The following is a 23,957-nucleotide window of genomic DNA, read 5'->3' on the forward strand; positions in this document are numbered from 1 at the left end:
TTGCCTGGGAAATGGTGGTATCTGTGGTCCATGATGCTGCTACTTTAGCAGAAAATCAGCAGGAATGGGGCCTCGTCATTTACAGCATATTTACCTAAGTGTAACTCCATTGACTTTAATGGAGTTATGAATTACAGTGATCTATCTGAACAAACACACAATCAGGCCCATGATGTTTCTTGTTACAGAGATATTTTAGCTTAAGATAAGAAGAAATACTCCTAGGTGACATCTATACAACAACACGTAACCAAATTGCAATGGCTATTTTCCTAGGGGGAAAAAAAATCTACCTACTCTGCTGATGGAAATAAGGAACAGGATAATTTTGAAGGGTTTACAGTGCTCTATTTGTATTACCACTTGTCAGAGAGATCTCCCATTTCTAAAAGGCTTATAGGGATTATCTTCATCTTTCCCCATTGCTTGAGTGGAAATGGTAGGGAAAATAATCAAATATTTCCTGTCTGGCTTTGAAGTAGGTTTCCTATGGACCTGATCTCTTCAATTTTGCATCCAAATCATGAAAGAGTGAGAAAGGTCCTGACCAGCTTGGACTCTAAAAAGAGGCCGAGCAGAAGGATTCATTTAATAAGGCAACTGAGGCAGAACAGAGAGTGGCAAGAAGGGAAAATCTTTATTTAGCCATTGTAGCACTACCTACAAGAATTAAAAAAAACAACAACCCTTTTTACACCGCCTCCTTGCATTTTCATCAGGGAAAGAGAGCTTGAAATATGTAAGGGTACTTCATCTTAGAATGAAGGGTGTGAAAAGCAAAAGGCAGGATTCAAGGGGGGGCACGAACGAACTCACTATGCATGTGTAGAAGGGGGATACAGATTACAAGCATTTAGGATTTTTTCCATCTTTCTTGGTCAGCCATATTGAACTTTTTGACCTAGTGTTTTTTTCCCCCCTGCAGAAGAAACTAAGACAAATCATCAGAGCTTATACAGTCCACTTAAATTTGAAGCAGGCTAGAAAATGGAGACTGGAAAAGGCAGAGAATGGTGGTTTGGCAGGAAAAGTTCTTTGTGCTGATGAGATAAATTATGCTGAAGAGGGATAAACCCAACACCTAAATGGATTTTTTTTTCCCCCACAGCTTCTCATGTATTGATTTTTACAGAGAAGAAGAGAACATAGTACAGAGAGAAATGGCTGATTCCACTAACATCCATTACTGGAAGCAGCCAAGGAGAGTCAAGAAGAATATTTATAGTCATCTAGTTTTTCAGCGCTAGCCTCCAGCAATGAAATGGAGGGCAGGGGAAACTACTGGAAATAATAAGAGGAAAGGGAAAAAAAGAGCTAACAGCATGTCAAGCTACATAAGCAGTTAAGCATTAAGGAGCTGAGAGGCACGGTGGGTATGGAGTTTTCATCTCTGGCAACATGGGTTCATATTTTTCATAGGACACAACTGAATGGGTATTTCCTTATACACAAGGGATAGGCCCCGATCAATGCAATACACACACAGGTACTGATCACAGAAAGAGCTCCACACAGGTAAGCCCATGAACCTTCACAGAGCCAGTGGGCATACAGGTACTTAGCACCTTTGAAAAATTATTATTTTACATAACTGCATTCAAAAACAAAACAATGTAAAACTTTAGCGCCTACAAGTCCCTCAGTCCTACTTCTTGTTCAGCCAATCGCTAAGACAAATACGTTTGTTTACATTTACGGGAGATAATGCTGCCCGCTTCTTATTAACAACTCTGTCTCATAGATAGGAAGCAGGGGGCGAATAAGATCAAGTAATCCCCTCCTCCCCAAAAAAGAAGAAAGTAGGGGGAGAACCGAAAATTACTTCAGACATTTTAAAAAAAAAAGTTCCTAGCTAATATTATTTCTGAACCTGAATGTCAAAATATTCAGGTTTAAACTGCTCACAAACCAGCTGAAAGATCAGTTTTAACTAAGATCTACCAAGGGAAGTAGATCAGATTCACGTAATTACAAACTAACAAAGTATACACAATTGAGACTCAATAATTCTCCCTTGTTGACATGCAAAAACCAGTAACTTTCACAAACCACAGTGGCATTACAAACCCCCTGGGCTGGTGCAAGGATTTTTTGCGCCCCAGATGAAACTTCCACCCTGCGCCCCCTCCCGACCCCCCAGAGCATCGCTTATTATAAACTTTCAAAAATGAATACTGCATAATGTGACATTGTTCATTAGAATTAATACACGTTCAGCTTGAAAATTTATTAATTTCATTATTTAGTCTACATATTTAATGAAAATAAATGGCCTTGGGTCTCCTGCACGTGGCTAGAGTCCCTCCTGCCCCTGCCCCCCCATGGATCTAGAAAGGGCTGTTTTGGGGATCAGAGCACAGAGCTAGGAGTCGGGATCTGGCTTCTAGTCTCCACCCTGGCACCAACTCACTGGATGACTTCAGGCAAGTTACTTCCCCGTTCTGGGCTTCAGCTCCCCGCAGCACTAAGGTGTGAAATGGTTCCTTGCTCATGGGCTGGAAAGTGCAATGCAGGCAGGAGGGGGTGTCTGAAGGCCTGTCTTCCCCACAGGTGTGAGGCAAGGACAGAGTTCCAGCCTCCATCATGACCGTCCTGGTTGCTACACTCTGCCCCACGCCAATCGCTGCTGAAGCCCCTTACTCAGAGAGCTCTGGCCCAGGGCAGAGGCACCAGTGTCATTCTGGGCCTGATTTTCAGAAATGCTGAGCACCTGCGGTTCCCCCAATGTCTGTGGGAACTCCAGGGTTCTCAGTACTTCTGAAACTCAGGGCAGTTTATTTTGAATGCTGGGCCAGGACTGAGCCTGCAAATGCAGGTCCATATACACCCCTCAATCCACAGCAGATCTCCCATCAATAACAATACAAGCAATCAGGAGAATGATATGGGGCAGTTGGCCCAATGCTGGGAGTGGGGAGGATATGGCCCTAATGTGGTCACTAAACTTCTACCTAGTAAAGTTACTTGTGCATCTGCTGTCATTCAGTGGGAGAACAAAAATCTCTTGGGTGCTGCAGCCTGCCCAGGGTTCAGCTGCACTTAACCTGACTTGCTCGCACACTTGCAGAGGTTGTGCACCACGCAACTGGTCATCCATGTTACATGAAAATCTGGCTCTGACGGTGTCGTAATTAGACTTAACAGTTACTGCCGCATTTCCTAGAGCTGTTGTCCCAGTCTGGCTGCAGACTCAGGCAGACAGAACTGTGTCGGCTAGATGCCCATCACTTTTGAAGATTTTCCTTGTAGCTGTAAGGACTCGAGACAGTTGTGTTTCTTCACTGAAAACTTGCAGTGTACTGCCCCTGAATCCCAGATTAATACCTTGTATGGGCAGGTGCGGTGCTCAGGGCTTGAAGGCTTCTGGTCTTATGGTCTGAGCCAGCACAGCACTGAGCCTTGATCTCCCGTGTTCAAAGCAGGACTCTGACAATGACTCCCCGGGTGACCTTGGGCAAGTCACGTCCCTGTTCTCTGCCTCAGTTTCCCCCAAAATGGGGCTCTATTTACCTGCTCCACAGGGCTGCAAGGGGATGAAGCCTTGGAAGGTGGCACATGCTGAGGACAGTTACACTTTTGCAGCTCTTTAACCCTGTATCCTCTGGCAGGGCCATGATCCACCCACACAGGTAGACCGGTGGCCACGGTCTCCTCTTCATTTCCCCCACCCCTGTCCCGCCTCCTGCTGCTGCATTGCTGTCAATAGGGCGAGCTGCAGGCGGGCTAATGTCACCCGCTCCGATCTGCAGCCGCTGCTGCGGCAGAGGATCCAGGACTGCCAGAGCTGGAGGGAGAGGGCTAGGGAGCAATGTGGCAGCCCGGGGGCTCGGGGAGGAGGCGGCTCCGGGCTGGCAGGAAGGGCACGGGAAGGGAATGATGTGAAGCGTGGCGGAGGAGGCGGCAGGGCCCGCAGTTGCAGAGGATGCCCGCAGAGGTAGGTGCTAACGTGGCTGCGAACGGTCCGTCCCTCCGCCAGCAGCAATAGTGTAAAAAAAAAAAAACAATTGGGGGCAGCGCTTTTCGGTGCCCCCAAATCTTGGCACACTAGGTGGCCGCCTAGTTCACCTAGTGGTTGCACAGGCCCTGAAAACTCCACTTCTCAGCAAAGAATCAGCTGCACACCTTAGGTGGAAGAAGAAAGATAGGCAAATCTACCCTCAAACTGTTTGCCCTTCCTTCCTATGGAATGAACTGCTAAATCAGGTTAAGCAGCAGACTAGGTAATTTCTATCTTTGTACAGACAAGAGTAAATGTTGTTATGTCCTCCACGATTTCAATACCGGAATGAATAGAGAAAATGAGGAAACAGAGCATAATTTTTCTCTCCTTGAGATTTCCTTCCTAATAGAAAATAAGTATGCTTTCAGTTACAATTTCAGAAGCGGAAAACAAAAACATTATCCCCCCACAATTCAGTAGCAGGGAAAAGGTTTAAATGTATTCTGAGAAACTTTTTATAACCCACAGTACTAAACAGACTGGATTTTAAAGGGCTCCCTAGGACCAGTTTCTCATTATGGAAAAAAACATTGTGATCTTCACAAAAACGTAACATGAAAGAGACATGAGTGAATTTCATTCAAACATTTTTTGCAGAATTTCCACTGAAACAAAGATGACAGTGCCCTACAATTTCCTGGATCAAACAAACAAAAGTTCATTTTTAACAAGATTTGATGCATCCATGGTCTAAAGGATAAAGGAGACTCATCTCTAAATCACTGACTCTAGCACAGTCCAAGGCAATAGTGATCTAAAGTCATTCAGACAGCTGTTCAGTGACCTACCTTTGGAGTTGTTGTCTCTCATTAGTTGACAGTGACCAGCTCCACACATTATAACTACGGCTGTCGATTAATTGCAATTAACTCACACAATTAATTCAGAAAAATTAATTGCAATTAAAAAAATCAATCACAATTAATCATAGTTTTAATTGTACTATTAATTATTTTCAATTGGCATTCTGTTTAACTATTTTGGATGTTTTTCTACATTTTCAAATATATTGATTTCAATTACAACACAGAATACAAAGTGTGCAGTAGTCATTATATTTTTATTACAAATATTTGCACTGTAAAAAATGATCAAAGAAATTGTATTTTTTCAGTTCTCCTCATACAAAGTACTGCAGTATAATCTCTTTTCAAAGCGCAACTTACAAATGTAGCTTTTTTTGTTACATAACTGCACTCAAAAACAAAACAACGTAAAACTTTAGAGCCTCTAAAGCCACTCAGTCCTACTTCCTGTGCAGCCAATCGCTAAGAGAAAAAAGTTTGTTTACATTCATGGGAGATAATGCTGCTGGCTTCTTATTTACCATGTCACCTGAAAGTGAGACCAGATGTTCGCATAGCACTTTTGTAGACAGCATTGCAAGGTATTTACGTGCCAGATAAGAATTTTAGCATATGCCCCTTCATGCTTTGGCCACCATTCCAGAGGACATAATTCCATGCTAATGATGCTCATTAAAAAAATAATGTGTTACTCAAATTTGTGCCTGAACTCCTTGGGGGAGAATTGCATGTCTCCTGCTCTGTGTTTTACCCACATTCTGCCATATATTTTATGTTATAGCAGTCTTGGATAATGACCCAGCATGATGTTCATTTTAAGAACACTTTCACTGCAGATTTGACAAAACACAAAGAATGTACCAATGTGAGATTTCAAAAGATAGCTACAGCACTCGACCCAACATTTAAGACTCTGAAGTGCCTTCCAGAATCTGAGAGGGACAAGGTGTGGAGCATGCTTACAGAATTCTTAAAAGAGCAACACTACAATGCAGAAACTATAGAACCCAAATCACCAAAAAGGAAAATCAACCTTCTGCTGGTGACATCTGACTCAGATAACGAAAACGAGCATGCATTGGTCTGCACTGCTTTAGATCGTTATCGAGCAGAACCCATCATTAGCATGGACATATATCCTCTGGAATGGTGGTTGAAGCATGAAGGGACATATGAATCTTTAGCGCACATTGCATGTAAATATCTTGCAACGCAAACTACAACAGTGCCATGAGAACGCCTATTCTCACTTTCAAGTGACACTGTAAACAAGAAGCAGGCAGTATTATCTCCTGCAAATGTAAACAAACTTGTTTCTCTTAGTGATTGACTGAACAAGAAGTAGGACTTGTAGGCTCTAAAGTTTTACATTGTTTTATTTTTGAATGCAGTTATTTTTTGTACATAATTCTACATTTGTAAGTTCAACTTTCATGATAAAGAGATTGCACTACAGTACTTGTATTAAGTGAACTGAAAAATAAAAGAAATTGTATTTTACAGTGCAAATATTTATAATAAAAAATAAATATAAAGTGAACACTGTATAACTTTGTATTCTGTGTTGTAATTGAAATGTGAAAATGTGGAAAACATCCAAATATATTTATATAAATGGCATTCTATTTTTGTTTAACAGCGTGATTAATTGCGATTAATTGTTTTAATCGCTTGACATCCCTAATTACAACTACTACCCCAAAACGAGCACTCTCTTTTGGCAACATCATCAGAAAGGGTAAGGATTAATTTCTCACGGAGACTGCCTTCTGCTAGGTAAAGATTAGAGTTAACATGTCAGTGTCCTGTCTACACACACACATACTCCCAAAAAATCCAAAAAGATGAAAGACTAAATATGACCAAGAGCAGTTAAAGCAAAGGACTGGAACTCAGGAGATCTTGGCTCCTTATACAATACAACCAATGGGCAAGATGCTTAACCCTGTTTTTAGTTGCCATATCTGCAAAAACACTAAGCTATCTCACATGAGGGTGTTGCAGAAGTAGAAAGCATTTTAAGCATCCATATTGATGTCTCTCAGTGAAGCTAAATGATTAGCTGAGTTTTATTGCCATTTTCTATTTATTTTAAATCCTGCGGTTGTAATTATTGTTCCTTCCTGCAACACATCTTCAAAAGATTTTCACTACAAACCTAAGTGTATGATTTCAGCCCACTTGCACTACAGTCCATTAAACATTTATTTGTAACAATCAAATTATGCAAGTACAGTTTGTGGTATAAGATCCTGTTAAAGATACCTGAACTATTCCTTTATAAAAGTTTTCAGCTTTCATTACCAGTATCCATTTGGACTACTAGATACATTGGTTTTCATCTTTCACACCGGTAACAACATCAAACTAATTATATTTATGGAGCAAAAGAGAGAAAGTGTCTCCCTTCAAGTAACATTGCATTTCTAGCTAATCAATAGTAGAAATGGCTCTCTGAAGTGCTTAATAAATCCAGGATCAGAGTAAAATATATTTGTGCAAAAGAGTCCAATATTTGATGCCCAGTTTTCCAAGCATGCTAGGTTCCTAAAAAACACAAGGAATGATGGTATCTTTTCCATTGTGTATGTGTTTGAGTTCTTCTAGCCTTATAAGTTAGTGGTCGTCACTAAGGAAACCTTTTGTCTGACTTCCTGGCTGACACCCATTTACCCAGAAATGTGGGTTGGAATAGCTCTAGGAGCAAAACAATTACTACTAAGATTACAGATTGGAGACTTCAATATTTTTCCTATGATGGGAATACAGAAGAAGAGAGAAAAGCAACTTTCCTCAACTCACATATACTTCTCATCCAGTGCAAAGATTCCAGCCAGAGACTTTCCATGCTGCTCCTGTACCTCAATTTGCACCTTATATAGCACTAAGCCACTAAAGGCTGTGCAATACTTAGCAACTGGAGTATGTCTCAGGCACCTTGTGAAGAATGAGAATGGTGGAAGAATGCTTCAGCAATCTGAGTTCACTAACAGTCTACTAATGGGCACTCTGGAATAGCTAACTTCTGTTGGAGTAGGTCACATTAATTTGAATTGTAAACTTTTGTTATTACTAAATAAAATGTCTGTATGCATGCATTCAAAGCAGCTTCTAGCTCATTTTCCAAAAGGTAGGGGTACTTCATGGGATTACAAAACAGAAATGCCATGATGCCATATGTGATGCCCTTTTGTTTGGTGATGAAATCTCAGCTATGTATCACTGGAAGTTGGTGCATGACTGTGACCTCACTAAAAAGGACCATTCGACCAATCAGGGCCCAGAGCTATACTTGGCTACCCATTCATTCACAGAATCTAACAGCACAGATCTGCACTGCAGCTGGCACACTAAAAGCCTTCTCTATCTTCTGCCTTTCCACTTTACTGATATGAATGATTAGTGTTGTCAATAATTTCAGGATATTTTACTCGTTTAGTTTATATACATATATACAAACATACATACATATACTGTGTATCTGAATGGGGGAGTCACCTCCCTTTATTAAAAGACTGAGATGAAGAATGGCTACCAAAACACAAAAATAACTGAAACTGTAGTATGCAAGCTCAACAGCCTCATTCTTCCATGCAACCAGTCCTTTACAAACCCACAAATGACAAATCTATAGACAATTACCCCTCTAGTTCAGTCTCTCCGTATAACATTACTTACTGTGGAAACGATCTGCATCTAGAACATTAAAGATTAATGTTAAATCTTTTAAGATTTAACATGAAACACTATTCATGCTGTTCTTGGAACTTCCCCTGTAAGATTTATTTTCAACCCTTTTCTGATACTGTACGTGTATGTGTTACTGAAACTAAATATTGAGTCCTGGGCCCTGATATATTAAAAATTCACTTCTTTGTACTATGCTTAATACAATCCCTAGAGCATGGACGCTTAGTGACCTGCCACTGAGAATACTGCATACATTCTCTCTCAGGGTATGGCTACACTTACGGTTTGCAGCGCTGGTAGCTTGCAGCGCTGGTCATCCAGCTGTGTAGGAGCAGCGCTGGTGTGTGGCCACACTCACAGCTACCAGCGCTGGTGTGTGGCCACATTTACAGCATTTGCAGTGCTGTTGGGAGTGCTGCATTATGGGCAGCTATCCCAGCATTCAAGTGGCAACAACGTGCTTTTCAAAAGAGGGGGGTGGAGGGTGGTGTACTGTGACAGGGAGCGGGGAAGATAGAGAGAGTGGATTTTTGGAGCCAACACTGTGTGTTAGCTTCCTGGATTGAAAAATCACAAAATGTTCGCGAACCCTTAGTCTTAATTGCAAACAGCCTGCATCCAACGCTGTTTCTCTGTCAAGCAAACATTCACTCCCTGCCTCTCATTTGATCGTTCACAGCCAGGTACAGATAGCTCCTGTTTGCTGTGATCAGTGTTTGTTTTTTTAGATAAGCAGTTCAACGGGAGGAGCTCCGATGGATCGGAGTTCACAACAAAACAAAGAGAAGCTGCATAACAAAACAAAGAGTAATTTAGTTAAAAGCATTCTGGGATATCTCCTTATTCCCTGGAGGCCAATAAAAGCGCTGGTGTGTGTCCACACTTGATGAGCAGCGCTGGATCACCAGCGCTGCAATCGCTACACCCCAACCTGACCAGGTGTACAGCCAGCGCTGCAGCCAGCGAGTTGCAGCGCTGGATGTGCCTTGCAGGTGTGGACGGTTACTAATTGCAGTGCTGGAAAGCCTCTACCAGCGCTGCAACTTGCAAGTGTAGCCAAGCCCTCAGTATTCAGCAACTTATTTCCTAAATTCCTGTCTTTGCTTGTTCTTGATACTGTTTTCTTGCTGTTGGTCTTTGCCAGTCAGACTTTTTATAGATTTTAGAACAGCAAATAAAAGGTGGATGTTGAAAAACTTCCCATAATTTTATTAGTAACAGCTGTTCACACAAAATAGTGTTGAAGTGTGAGAATAGATCTTTTCTGAGAGTTATTCCACTTAGTAGGGCAAGAAAAAATGCTCAGTCTTTATAGTATTCGGTTACTGTAACAGAGTTAATTACCAGTTATCACACATTTTCCTTATAATGCTATTTCACACTTTCTTGGGATTCATTTTGCCATAATCGTCACTTTACTCCAAAAGCAATAACTTTCCTCTGTGAAACTGTCACTGCCATATCCACGAACAGAAATAATTGGAGGGAGCCTACGAGGGTGGGACCATTAGTTCTAAAAATGGTAGCATTCCCAAATATCCTGTAGCAACAGGTTTCACAGACCAGCCTTCCCCCCTTCCCCCCCATTTAACATTGTTAATTGCAGTGTTGTTGTCGCTGTGTAGGCTGCAGGATATCAGAGACAAGGTGGAAAGAGGTCATATCTTTTATTGGACCAACTTCTGTTAGTAAAAGAGGAAAGACCTCTCAGTCCTCATCCTCAAAGAAAATCTGCACAACACCTTCAAAAGACGAGCCTGGGAGCTTAAATTCATAACTTTCCTAGACACTACAAATCATGAATTTAACAGAGACACTGGATTTATGGCTTATTACAACAATCTGTAACCCACTAACTCCCCCCTTTTTTGCCCTATGACTGCAGAGATGGTAACTGGCTACTTCACTTTGAATGGTGTCTTATAATGTGTGTTAATTACTTACGCTAAACAATCTGTTCCATCTTGTATTTTAGCTGTGATGCTCAGAGTACCTTTCTCAGCCCAGAAGAAGAGCTCTGGGTAAGAACAAAAGCTCATCTCTCCCTCACTCACAGAAGTTGGTCCAGTAAAAGATATTCCCTCACCTGCCTTGTCTCTCTAACATGGTTTATGTTCTTTAATACAAGATGTGCATTTTGTGGTCCTTTGGCCTCCTGACATGTAAGTCCCACTGACATAGTTTTATTTACATGTGCATTTAGGACATGAGCCAACTCCCATTGATTTGATTTCTGTAACAGAAAAATTAAGGATACTGCACAGTATCCTTGTAAACAAGAGCTTCCTTGACAGTCCATTAAAAATTAATAATACATTTTAAAGTAACATCAGCAAAACTGTGCCTTTCTTCTTACCAGATACGACATATATTCCTCGAAAGGGATAGTCATATTTATGCCCATCAATACAGCTCTGCATCCATAATAAAATATTAATACAAATAAATTTTCCAAAATAGGATCCATCTACCAGTCTACTCGTAAGACACAGCCTGATGAATATTAAAGTATTTTTCCTTTTAGTTGTAAACACATTTTGTAGTATCTGATGGAAAAAAAATATGCAAATGTCCAGCAGGGATTTAAAGAGGCACATTAAAAACAAAACCTAAATCACACTTCTGTCTAAAAATGTTTTACTTGTTACTTGTAACAAGTCACACCTAACAAACACAAACATTTTTTCAGGATTTTTTTGTTTTTGTTTTTTTACACTTTCTGCATTTGACAGCAATGTGTGTAGAATCAATTTAACTATTTACCTGAATAGTCAGTTTCTCCTGTTTATGTGGGTCTTTCAGAAAGCAACAGGGCTGTAAAAAAATCATTAAAAATAAAATGGGACTGCAAACCAGTCCCATTTGGCTGGGATCTCAGGAGTAACTATAGTATTTGAAACTAATTTTAACTCATTTTTAAAACTTACTACTAACAATACTCCATATTTACTGCATAGGAGTCTTTTCACGTTGAACACACTTGAAAATCATTACCCAGTAAATCATTAAGTAATGTAATACTATCATCCCTACTTTTTAGTTAGGAAAACTGAGGAAAAGAGATGCATCAACTTAAAAAAAAAAACCATAATCATGTGCACACAGTGCCACAGGTTTTTAAGGATTACTCCAACCCTATGCTCAAACTATAGGGACTTCATTACAGAAATACAGACAAAGCAAACCTACTCAAAATGAAGTTCAGTGCCTTATGCCAAATGCTGCTCTTTTGAAGATAACAGCTACTAAAGTTATAATCTATGTGATCTTTGATGATCACCAGAGCAGCTTAAATAATACCCTATAACACACTTTTTATATATCTATTTTTTAAAAACAGAAGCCTTTAGATGGATCTGGCTGTGGGAGGAATTACTTACCTCTACATTTCTGGTCACCCAGGACCAACAATTTCTAATCTACACCAATGACCATATTATATATATATATAGTATTTCTATTTAAGAATCTCTTTCAGTTGTTTGCCTTATTATGGCCAGACAGTCAAATCTGAATTTGGGCACAATTTGTTTCTGAGCATCTTAGTCACTGAAATAAGCATACTATGAAAAATAAACAATGTGTGGCCGAAATGGCAAGCTTTCAATAGCTAGGCCAATGTATGTATAAACAGGAAATTCAATTATGTGAGATTTCTCCCAAATCTCATATTTAATACTGTTCACATTCTAGAGTACATATATCTCAGCAATATAACACACCGATTGCTATTTACTGCATCATTTTGTACAAGAAACTGCAATACTGTCAGGTTCTATTTCAATAAACCACGTGTAGCAGTTAAATTACATAAAAAGTAAGGGATCCAGATTGTACCTGTCAGAGATGATAGTGCTACCATACACCAGTGTAATCCATTCTTCGTTTAATGGACTCACCTCCTCCTCAAATACTTTAGTGAAGGTCAAATATCTTCATTATCCAAAAGTCCTAGATTTTCCATTTGGATCTCTAATTTAACTGACTTATGTATCAAAATGCATGTTACCAGATAGATCTGCTACTGGATACTCATCTGAGGAGGCTCAAGAATGTTTTTCCAGTTAAGGTTGGCTGCAATTTATGCTCACTCAACTGGCTTAATGTCCACGTTTCAGTTGATAGCATATGAAGAATGCAAGTGTTTTGCTAAAATCACCTATATTTTTGAGACCTCACTTCATTTTAGAGACCTGCTATCTCAAATGCAGAGAACATCTAAACCTGGAAAACCATGCTTTCAGGGTGACATAATACCAGCAGGCAAACATTTAACTTAGCCACCTATCAGAGTTACAGAAGCGATACATTTTGTTCTCAGATATGCAAAGAAGAGAATGGTAGTTGTCCTTATGCACGTATAAGGGCAGAATTTGGCCAATAGTGGAAGCCTAAGGCCAGGATCTACTTCTTAGGCCCACCACTCCGCAAAGAGAAGTCCCACTTTTGACAATGGGAGTGGTATGCAAAGAATAATCATAGCATATGGCACTTAATACTTACAAGATAAACAATAAAATATTTTATTGTTAACAGTTTCCAATATATTGATATAAAACATAATTCCTTCTGCTCTGCCAATAATAAAAGTGTTTTTTACAGCCAAGAGCAAAGAATAGATGATTAACTTTAAATTCTGGAGAACAGTTATAGGTTTTACAAAACCTATAACAGAAATCCAGAAAGAATTTGGAAGACACAACGGATTTAAAACCAAATCATTAGAAAACTCAGTTTGATCCAAAATGTCCTAAACATTACAGCCGATTTGTATTAGCAAGAGGACTGTTTTTTCCTTTTAATAATACATTTCAATACTCAGTTCTAGAAGCTAGCTGTTTCAAATTAAAATGATAAGAAATACTTCACTTAATTTTAAAAACAGCTCACGGAAGACTGATGTGCAATTTAGTGTCTGAAACTGACATTTTAATATTTAAATCGCTTAAAGCGTTTACTTTTAAAGTCATCTATTAAAATTAACTTTACCATAAACTGCAATTCAAGTCTGCAAGACAAGCTACAACACTGGAAACTCATTGATCTAAAAGAAAATTAAATTCATAATCACTTGTATACACAATGTACAAAGAAGGGTATACACAATAAGTGAATGTGATGCAGTAACTGTATAGTACACAATTGGGATGGAGAAATATCTTCACATTGTAAAGAAACATTACAATCTCAACAAAGTATGGGGGAAAATGCTTCTCTTTCCAACCATGACCCAGAAAAACGCTTACTTTTCTCAGGTTCTGTACTACACATATGAGTTTGTATATGCTTACAAAATTACATATACACAAGTAGAAGAAAAAACAGATCACACACCTGTTCTTCATATGTAGTTTGTCCATAATAAACTAACAAATGAAGTCAAAATAATGGGCTGTTCTGACAGTTTCTGGTGAGCACAATATCTATTACAGAAATTAATATGATTTTATATTAAGAAGAAATACTTACAGAAAAAGGCACTTTAGAAAATATCATGCTAGGCCACTCAGGAGCATAAGTACCATTTTCAAAAGCACCTAACCCACTTTCCCAGGGTGCTTTTGGAAATGGGACTGAAGACGAAGTACCTAACTTAGGCACTAAAGGTGGGTCAAAGTGGCTTTTGACAATTCTACCCAAAGCCTACATAAAATAAAATATTTTACATATTGGGGGAATAGGACACAGTCAACTTGCAATCAATTAACAAAAATAGTTTATGTAAGTTCAGATATTACTCCTTCTCTGAATCTCACCAGTTTTTATGACTTTATAATGACATTTCCTATTTTTTTTAATTTCTCTTTCTCCTTGCTGTATGAAAGACCCACACAAACAACAGGGAAAACTGAGTAACTGACTATACAGGAGAAGCAGAGGGAGTGACTAAATACAAACTGCTGTCAAATACACAAAATAAGCCAACTGAAAAAATATTCCCCCCCTCAAATCTGTTTCGGTACAGTAATTGTAGCCCTGGGTCCTGCGAGCAGCTTTGTGCAGGTAGATCCCTGAACCTGCACTGAGCCCCAGTGACTTCAAGGGGAGTCTGCCTGCACAGAGCTCCTTGCAGGATCAGAACCTTAGGTGTTAATTGTGACACCAGTATATACGCCATTAACAGTCACAAGCATGATTTTTTAAGATGACAATGTCCTTTAATTAAATTCTACACTTTTAAAAGTAGTACAGTAAAGACTTGTATACACTAGGAATTTCTGGAGTGGTGTCACTACAATGGTGCATATGCCCGCTGTAGATGCATTACTTTGTATAAAGTAAGGATTGCATCAGGGCAACTTCTCTCAGTTTCAAGTAAACTACACCAGTGCAAGCTCACTTTACACTAATGCAGCACATCAAGCACTGTTGTACCTACATAGAAAAACCCTGAGCTTTCTCAATAGTTCTATAAATTAATAGCTCTTCCGACCTATCCTCGCTGAAACCAACCAACTTTCACTTGGCTTAAAATAATGCCAAAATTAGGCCCAGAGTCTGCCATGAGTTATACACATACTTAACTTTACAAGTGAATGGACCCCACTGAAATCAATGAGATTACTCACTCATTAAGTTAAGCATGTACATAATTGACAACAGCACTGGGGCCTAACTCTTTGAAACTATGTATGTTCATATATTTAAATCCCTCCCCCCAATTCTGGGATCACACAGTGATTCTCCCCTAATAAATTTCCTTCTTCCCTAAAATAATGAGCAAAATCCTGTACCATTATTGAAAAGAGAAAAAAAAAGCGCAAAATGCAGAAACAGCATAGACTTGTACTATAAGTCAAATATGACAAAAAAAACTTATTGAATATGTTAAGTTCATTTCCATAAACTAAAGCAAATGCAAGCTATATATTCTTTATTTCACCTCTTTTATGAACCCTAAAATAACCACAACGTGAAATTTAATCAATCAAAACTAGGCCAAAATCAAATAGGCAGAGCAATTTTTATTGCCAGTATTATCTCTCTCTCTCTCTCTCTCTCTCTTCCTCTCCTGATCATTCCTCCACACCCATTATTCCAAGTATAGAAGAGAAAATGCGTTAGTTAAGGAAAACTGCAAATTAATTTAAATGACTATGAACGTTTTCTTTCCCATGTTTTACTTATTTTGATCCAGCTTTAACTCATTTAAAAACTATTTACCCCGTACCAATAACAATCTTTATATACAAAACAAGACAGCATATTTGCTCTAAACCAGACAGTACACATCTTTTGCATGTGATATACAGTATTCAGTTTTATAACCCCACATACACCAGGCTCTAGTACAGACATTTTTTAGGCCGTTAGTCCAAAGCACAAACTGTATCTACCACAGTAACTATGCATTATATTACAGTAAACTAGACATGAGCTTTTTTTTATTATTTTTAATTCAAACAACTATTATTTTAGTAGAAACATAAAAAATAGAGAAATGTTGCTTTTTGTACATTAACTATGATTATATTACAATAATACAATAATGTTGAGATTGAGGGGAAATTATGTCGTATATTGCAAATTCCAAAGATATTCAAGATCTGTCATTCTCCAACATACTGTAGGTTATTAGTCAGTTTCATGTCTTTGTGTGTTGTTGTTGTAAGAAATTAGCCTATAATCTGAGTGTAACCCTTCATCTCAGTTTACCTCATTAAATAAAAAAAAAATCACACTAAAAAATACAATCAGCCACCCAGCAACCTTTCGGAAGGCTCACAGAACAATGCAGACATTAAAGCCTGTCACCATCAATCTGCAAAGCAACTCCGCCTGCGAGTCCTTTCATTTAGCTGCTTCCTTGCAATTTCTCCCTTACACCCACCCCCAAATGTATTTGCCATTTATGTTCTCTTTTCATCTCTCTGTCACCCACCAAGCCCTATCCCCTCTCCATTTTTGGAAGGCCAGTGTCTCTTCCACATCAAATCACCTACAGGAACCAGAACCAGTTATTTACCCAGCTACATATGTATTTGCAATACATGCCCAGGGATATATGCCATGTAACAATGTGTATTATGGTAGATATCTGTGCACACACACAAATGTATCTCCACCACCACCATCATCATCCTCGGAGTCCGAATGAACATAATCATATAGATTGGCAGCACCCGCGGACCTAAGGCAAGGAAACTGAGTGTAAATTGTGTCCTCCCTCCTTCCCCCTCCCCCGCACCCATGATCAGATTCCCTTTACTTTCCTACTTATCAATGGATTGATACAATCTCCAGACACACACACACACACAGGCATGTCTACTGCATGTGTGCCTACATGCATGTGCAAAACGGCACCCCTAATTGGCACCGTGTGTGTGTGTGTGTGAGCAGCAGCAGCAGGGGCAGCTGGCCGGGCTGGGGTGCAGGCGGCGCCTGCCTGGACTTACCCAGCAGCAGCAGCTTGAGCTCCCGGCGGGCGTCCCGCTTGTCCCGGCGGAGCTGCCTCTCGATCTCATCGTTGATCCGCCTGGCTTCTTTGGCTTCCTCGCTCAGGCAGCACGCCATGATGGACTCCAGAGTCATTCTTCCTAACTGGTTCAGACACAACCCCCACCCCCCGAAAACACACACACACACACACACACAGCACGGAGCGAGGGAGGCACGCGCCCTCTGCCTGCGAGCCCCCGCCCGGGGACAGCAGAGCTCTAGATGCTACACCCGGCGAGGAAGAGAGGCAGAGAAAGGGCCCCCGCCAGCAGCAGCGCAAACCCCCCTAGCTCCTGCCTCTGCCACTCGCTGGTTCCAACTCCTCCTCTTCTCTAAATCATGCACCAAACAACAGGGAAACATCTACCGGAGCGGCAGTGCCCAGCAGAGAGGAGCAGCCCAGCACCCCACTCTTTTTCTTTCCTGCCTCCTGCAGCCACAGTCCCCAAACGTCCCTTGTAAATGACACCCGCTGAAATCCCCCCCACCTCCTTCCCTCCCAAGCAACCAGCCCCTATTGAAATGCTAATCGCGACTAACCCCTCCCCCACCTCCACACACACATTTTCTTGTCTCTTCCCCCCTCCCTGACTTGAAGATCATCAGATCCCCCAGGGGGTGGTTTTGCTTGTTGCCTCTTGGAAATCTCTGAGTTTGCTTTGCTTAAGGTCTTCTTTCAAGTGGACGTTTCTTCGGGGCTGGGGGGGTCTATTTGCTTCTGTTTTGCAAAGCAGCTGTTCTTCTTGTCCCTGCCTTTCCCTTTCTGTAAGGAAGCGAGAGGGGATAATGCCAGAGAGGAGGAGGGAAGCAAGAGCTGTGGTGCATGTACAATATGTATCCAGCCAGCCTGACTTTTCAGTGGCTCAGCTCCCCGGGCGTGGTAAGGCAGAAATATGGCGGACCTTCCCTCCCTCTCTCTCTCCAACCTACGAGCCAGAGGAATATATGTTACAGAGAGAAAGGAAAATCCCAGGGAAATAAACCTCCAAACCCACTGAACAGGCTTTCATACAAAGCCGAACACCACCACCCAATAGCAGTAACAGAGGAAGGAACAAGTCCTTTTGCACACCAAATGGCCGCAAGGAACACTCTTTTTTATTTGTCCTATAGGGCAGGGCTAGGGTTTTTTCTAACACTACATTTTTAGATTTGCTTTTGTTTCCTTGTCTTAGTCCATTTTATCATAACCCTCCATCCTATTCTCAGAAGAAGTGACTTTGTAAATTGGGAAACAGTGAAATTATAACAATTCCCAGGAGGGAAAAGGGCGGGGGGAACCTCTCTCCCTTCAGATGGCAATGTACATTTGGGGAATAAAAGTTTCCCAGAGTCTTCAAGGCATTCCTTGTAACTTTTCATGCCAATGAGTTCCTATGGTGTGAAGAATGGGGGGAGGGGAAGAGATTTTAACAATGATTATAAATGAAACTAAATGGGTAGGATCCTTCCCTTGCTTATAAGAACCTAATATTCTAAAATTTAAGTAGCTGAGTCTGTTTTACTTTTTGTTTCTGTAGTAGTAGCTGTGAGGCTATCCATTGTGATTTAGCTTCCCAAAACCCCAAGCCTCTGGTGTATGTGTATTACCAGACCTTAAGTCACCACTCCAGAGCAATGGCACATTTTGGACTGATATATGATGTGGGTCCTAGCTTTCATCAGTACTTCATCTTTTAGCCGCATTTTGTCCCATTCCCAGCCCCGTTTTAAATTAGCTGCAAAGGAGAAGGTTGAAGTCTCTTCCAGGAAAGCAATGGAAGTCTATGAAGCTTGCTAGGCAGTAAGAGAAGGGCATCCATATCCTCCTTCCCCACCTCCCCCAAGCTTCATGTGTGTGATGCTCTTTCCAGCACCTGTTGGCATATATTTTGAAAATTATGCTGTGCTTAGACCTGAGCTGTTCAGACATGCTGACACAGTATGTATTAAATGGTGCCCATCACAAGCTATGAAACTGGAAATTAAAGTGTAACGATCAAGACAATGACATTCTGTCCGATTTTGAAAAAAATAATTCTCATTGCTTCACAATTTAAAAAATACATTAACTTGCTCAAATTTGTGCAGCAGGCTTTTTTGCTATACCATATAAAAACAGTCACTGCACTGCAGTAGATTTTTAAAGTATGTTTCTTTTTCCTTGTAAGCAAAATTAAAATAAAGATGTACAAATTTTTAGATTAAATTCTATAATCCTATTTTTAATAAAAGCACTATTATTTCAGTGAAAGCATCTTTTTCATTAAACTGAAATGGATTTAAAATTTAATAAAATGTTTTAGGGGGCCCTGATTTATGGACATGTTGGCAATGAATTTAGCAACATAAAGATATAGTTAATAGACACTAGTTTGCAGTTATCACATTTATAAAAATGCTAACCAGGAAAAAAGTGAATAATGACACAGAGTGGAATCCTCTTTGTCTTCACTGAACAACTTCTTTGTGGATCAGAACCTGTTCCCATGAGTGTATAGGAGACAAAAAGGCAGCAGAATGGGTGCACAGTGGCCAGTTATAAGGAACATATGCCGGGGACATGCTGTGTGCTCACCACACTGCTTGCACAGGGTCCCACATGGCGCAGAGGGGCTTGCAGCAAGTCTGGGGGAAGGGTAGAGTATGACAAGTGGATCTGCACCATCCCAGGTTAACTGATCAAAATCTCTCTGCATATTGAGAGCACAGCAGCCACAGCCTTCAAGGGCCTGGCATTGTAGTAATCTTCCTTCAGAAGAGGAAGTCTGATAGCTTTCTGCAGACTTTGTCAGTCCCATTTTATACATTCACTACAGGGGGTTGCAAGAGTCTCTCCAGTCTGAACACTGTATGCTAAAAATGTGAAACTATCATTTAATTGTAGGCATGCTTGGGGACATGTACTGCATTTAATCTGTATGTGCCTCTCCCATTGACACTGATTTCTGATGTATGACCTGAGGGGACTGCCCTCCAATATGTATCTTGAAAAAGACCACAGATTAAATAGAAAATGTTATGAGGTAGGAGTATAGGAATTGTCATAGCAGAGCACACAAATGGACCTAGGTTAATATCCTGCCTCTGCCAGTGATCAGTACCAGATACTTTAGAGGAAAGCATAAAAACTTTGTAATGGGTGATTATGCAATAATATGCCTATAGAGTTTCTTCCTAACTCTAAGCAGAGTAGTGGTTGACTTTTGTCCTGAAACAAGAGGCTTTATATCCCCATCCCCTGTATATTTTTATCCTAGCAAGTATATTTGTGAATGATGCAATTATTAACTACAAAGATATCTAATCCTGTTGTGAATCCCACCAAGCTCTTTGCCTCAGTATCTGAGTTCCATACTTTAAGTACATGTTGCATATAACGGTGATTCCTTTTATTGGCCTACATTTTCAAAATGTCTAGGGATTTTGGATGTCTGACTAGAGGACACCGTAAGGGGGGCTGGTTTTCAAGAAGTGCTGAAGAATACATCCTCTTTGAATATCAGATTCCTTTAAGGTGTCTCAAAGTGGCCACCCAAATATTGAGGCACTCATATTAGTCACTTTTGAAAATTTAGTGTCAGTTTTAAATTTGTTGCCTTTCACTTTCATTAACCATCTCTTTCTTGTGCTATAAGAGAGAGTAAATATGCATTCATGATAAACTTTCTCGGTATACCATTCATAATTTTATATACCTCTATCATAGCACCTCTTACTCGTGCTCTAAAATATGTAGTCCCAGTCTTTAAAATCTCTTCTTGTACAGAAATCCTTCCATGCATCTAACGCTTTAGTTGTCCTACTCTATGCCTCTTCTGTTTGAACTATTCTTTGAGATGGTTTGACCAGATCTGAACACACTATTGAAAGTGAGAGTATTCCAGCAGCATATATAATGCCATTACAGTAGTTTCAGCATTACTCAATATCTCGTAGAACAATGTAACATCTTTGTGACAGATATTGCAATCCCATTCAGTATTTTGGGGACCATTTTAAATTTATGAATGATTTATTTATGATTGTGTTCCTCCATGGCGAGGGTTACCACAGCTCCTACAGGAACTAAACACAGTGAGAGGTTGATTAAGGTGAGTCACTGAGACTAAGCAACTAGAGAAGTACTAGACCCTGCAGTGGTTTGATTTTACTGGTTCAAGCTGGGTTTTCTAGAGCAGTGGTTTTCAAACTTTTTTTCTGGCGACCCAGTTGAAGAAAATTGTTGAAGAAATTGCCTGAGACCCAACGGCGCTGGGGATGAGGGGTTTGGGGTGTGGGAGCAGCTCACAGCTGGGGCAGATGGTTGGGGTGAGGGCTGCAGGGTGGAGCTGGGGATGAGGAGTTTAGGGTGCACGAGGGGGCTCTGGGTTTGGGTGGGGACTGAGGGCTGGGACAGGGGGTTGGGATGTGGGAGGGTGTCAGGGCTCTGGGCTGGGGGTGCAGGCTCTGGGGTGCTGCCAGGGATGAGGGGTTTGGGGTACAGGAAGGGGCTCTGGGTTTGAGGGAGGGCTCAGGGGATGGGAGCACGGGCTTACCTCTGGTGGCTCCCGGTCAGTGGCACAGCTGAGGTGGAGGGGCAGGCTTCCCACCTGTCCTGGCACTGCGGACCATGCTGCAATAGGCGGAGGCACACAAGCAGCTCCACACAGCTCTCGCCCTCAGGCACAGCCTCCTACCCCAGTGCTCAGGGCAGAGGCAGCATGCAGAGCCCATCCCCACCCCCCACCTAGGAGTCGGACCTGCTGCTGGCTGCGTCCGGGGCACAGCGCGGTGTCAGGACAGACAGGGACTAGCCTGCCTTAGCTGGGCAGCACCGCTGATGGAACTCTTAATGGCCTGGTCGGCGGTGCTGACCAGAGCTGCCACGATCCAGTGCCCTGCATTCCACAACCCAGTAGTGGGTCGCAACCCACAGTTTGAAAACCACTGTTCTAGAGCCTCGGAGGCAAAGAAAGGGGTTTTGGTATAAAAGGATGAGCTTAAACTGACACAGGGCCTTCTTTCTGATCCAGCAAACAGACAGGCCCTTCTGTGCAAGAGGAGCTCCAAAGCTGTGGAAGAGTTGGAAAGACTTTGGCCTGCTAGTATCCCATAAGACTCGTGGGTGACTCCAGTCCTGGTATGTTTAGTGTATGTTCAAATCTGTTTATTGTTGTACTATGTTTTCTCTGTAATGAATTTACTCTCAGAATACACGTGCTTGATCAGAAGGAACTATGCATCCGAAGAAGTGAGCTTTGCTCACGAAAGCTCATGCTAAAATAAATTTGTTAGTCTTTAAGGTGCCACAAGTACTCCTGTTTTTTTTTTGTGTGGTAAGTTGTAACTGCTGGCAACACGCTGTTCATAGTCTTCAGAGAAAGTAAAGCCCAGGCACAGCAGGCTTTAGGCAGACTGGCTTTCTGGGGATATCACATTGTAAGGCTGGGAGCTGTGCCACCTTAAAATCTTGGTCAGGGGAGAGAGAAAGAGAGGTGGGTCTCCACACAGGAGAAGTGACAACTGGGAGATGGAAATCTTAAATGGCTGCCCTCGATGGACCACAGCATATGGGGGCAGTTACCCTGAAACTATGACAATTGTGGTTGTTTATTTAACTGCCATTGTATGTTAGGAACTATCCATAATTACATCTAAGTCTTGTTTCTGAGTTAGTTTGGAACCTATCAACCTGTTAAGGCCTAATTTTACTATAATCTATTTAAATTAATTCAAAAATAACGTTAAGCAGTACATGTTTGCTGGCAAGTTTTAAAGAAAGTACAAACAATGAATTGGTGGAAGTCACGGGCTAAACACCTGGAACCAGCATTTGTTAAAATGCTAAACTAGCTCTTGATAGCAGTAGCTTCTTCTGCAGTACAAAGAGAATATTTTTATGTCAGTTTACTCATCTAGTTCAGTTCAATAATTAGTTCATTAGTATTAAGAAACCAATTGGGAGTTGAAAAAGCAGGAAAGCTTGTTTTCTTCTTCCTATCTATGAATAACAACTAGGTGTGAAATTTATTTATTTTATTATTAGATGCTCTTATGCCTTGTGACACAGGCGGCAACCCAGTCTTTTGCCTCTGTATGTCTAATGCTGCATTTCTTGCTCCGTTATAGTCTGCGTCCATGACAGTGGCATCTTTCTGAGTAGTTATCTTATAGGTCATTTTTCTCTAATTGCTGTTTCTACTGCTGGCCAATCCTTTGATAACACACCAGCGTTGGTTACTTTATTCCACCAGAGGACACCAAATAATCTTTGCAATCATCTTTGACAGAACAAATTAAGTTTCCTTTTTGGGTGTCTAGCATTTGCCAAATTTCAGAAACACCTAACAATGAGAGTATCACAATGGCATTATAGAGACTTTGTCTTGGTTCTTGTGTGAATCTCCTTATTTTCCAGATATTTGCCAGCCTTGAAAAAAGAGTCCACTTGCCTTCCCCGTTCTTGCTTCCACCTCCTTATGGACCTTGCCCTCAGCACTAATTGTGATTTCTAGATATACAAATACATTAACCATGCCATACTGTTCACTATTGATTACATGTGTGCCATCACTGCTGACTCTTCTTTCAACAATCATAACTTACATTTTCTTTTGGCTGATTCTTAATCCTAATTTGGCGGTTTTGACAATGGTAGTGATCTTTTTCATAGCATCATTATCTGTGTCTGACAGAATAATGTCATCTGAAAAGTTGAGGGCTTCACATTTCCCTCCACTCCACATCATTCCTGAATCTTCCTTTGATGTTGCTTTTTGCATCATAATCTATCACAATGTAAAAGAGGAGTGGTGATAAAATGGATCTCTGTCATACTCCAGTGACTATATAGAAACCAATTGGTCTCACCACTTAGTCCTTAGACAGCATTCTGAAACTTCAGACAACAACATCTTAGCCAGTGACACGGTCTTTCTAGTCAGCCATATTGTCGGAAGATTTTCCATAGTGACTCTCTGTGAATGTAATTGAAAGCTTTGATAAAATCTATAAAGTTCACGACTAATCTTCTCTTTCTAAATCGTCTCAGGTTAAAG

General features: G+C 40.8%; 1 protein-coding gene across 1 annotated transcript in view; it reads right to left on the bottom strand.

Annotated features, from left to right (window-relative positions):
• The window catches only part of LOC120408086 (guanine nucleotide-binding protein G(q) subunit alpha), a 212,114-nt gene extending 194,665 nt beyond the window's left edge, over nt 1-17,449 (bottom strand). The window contains exon 1 of the mRNA XM_039544625.1: nt 16,896-17,449. Within this exon, the coding sequence (XP_039400559.1) occupies nt 16,896-17,031 (136 nt within the window). The 5' untranslated portion in view covers nt 17,032-17,449. The remainder of the gene's footprint in view (nt 1-16,895) is intronic.
• Nucleotides 17,450-23,957: the final 6,508 nt, after the last annotated feature.

This window comes from Mauremys reevesii, linkage group 6, assembly GCF_016161935.1.
Source record: "Mauremys reevesii isolate NIE-2019 linkage group 6, ASM1616193v1, whole genome shotgun sequence".
In the NCBI taxonomy this organism is placed as follows: Eukaryota; Metazoa; Chordata; order Testudines; family Geoemydidae; genus Mauremys; species Mauremys reevesii.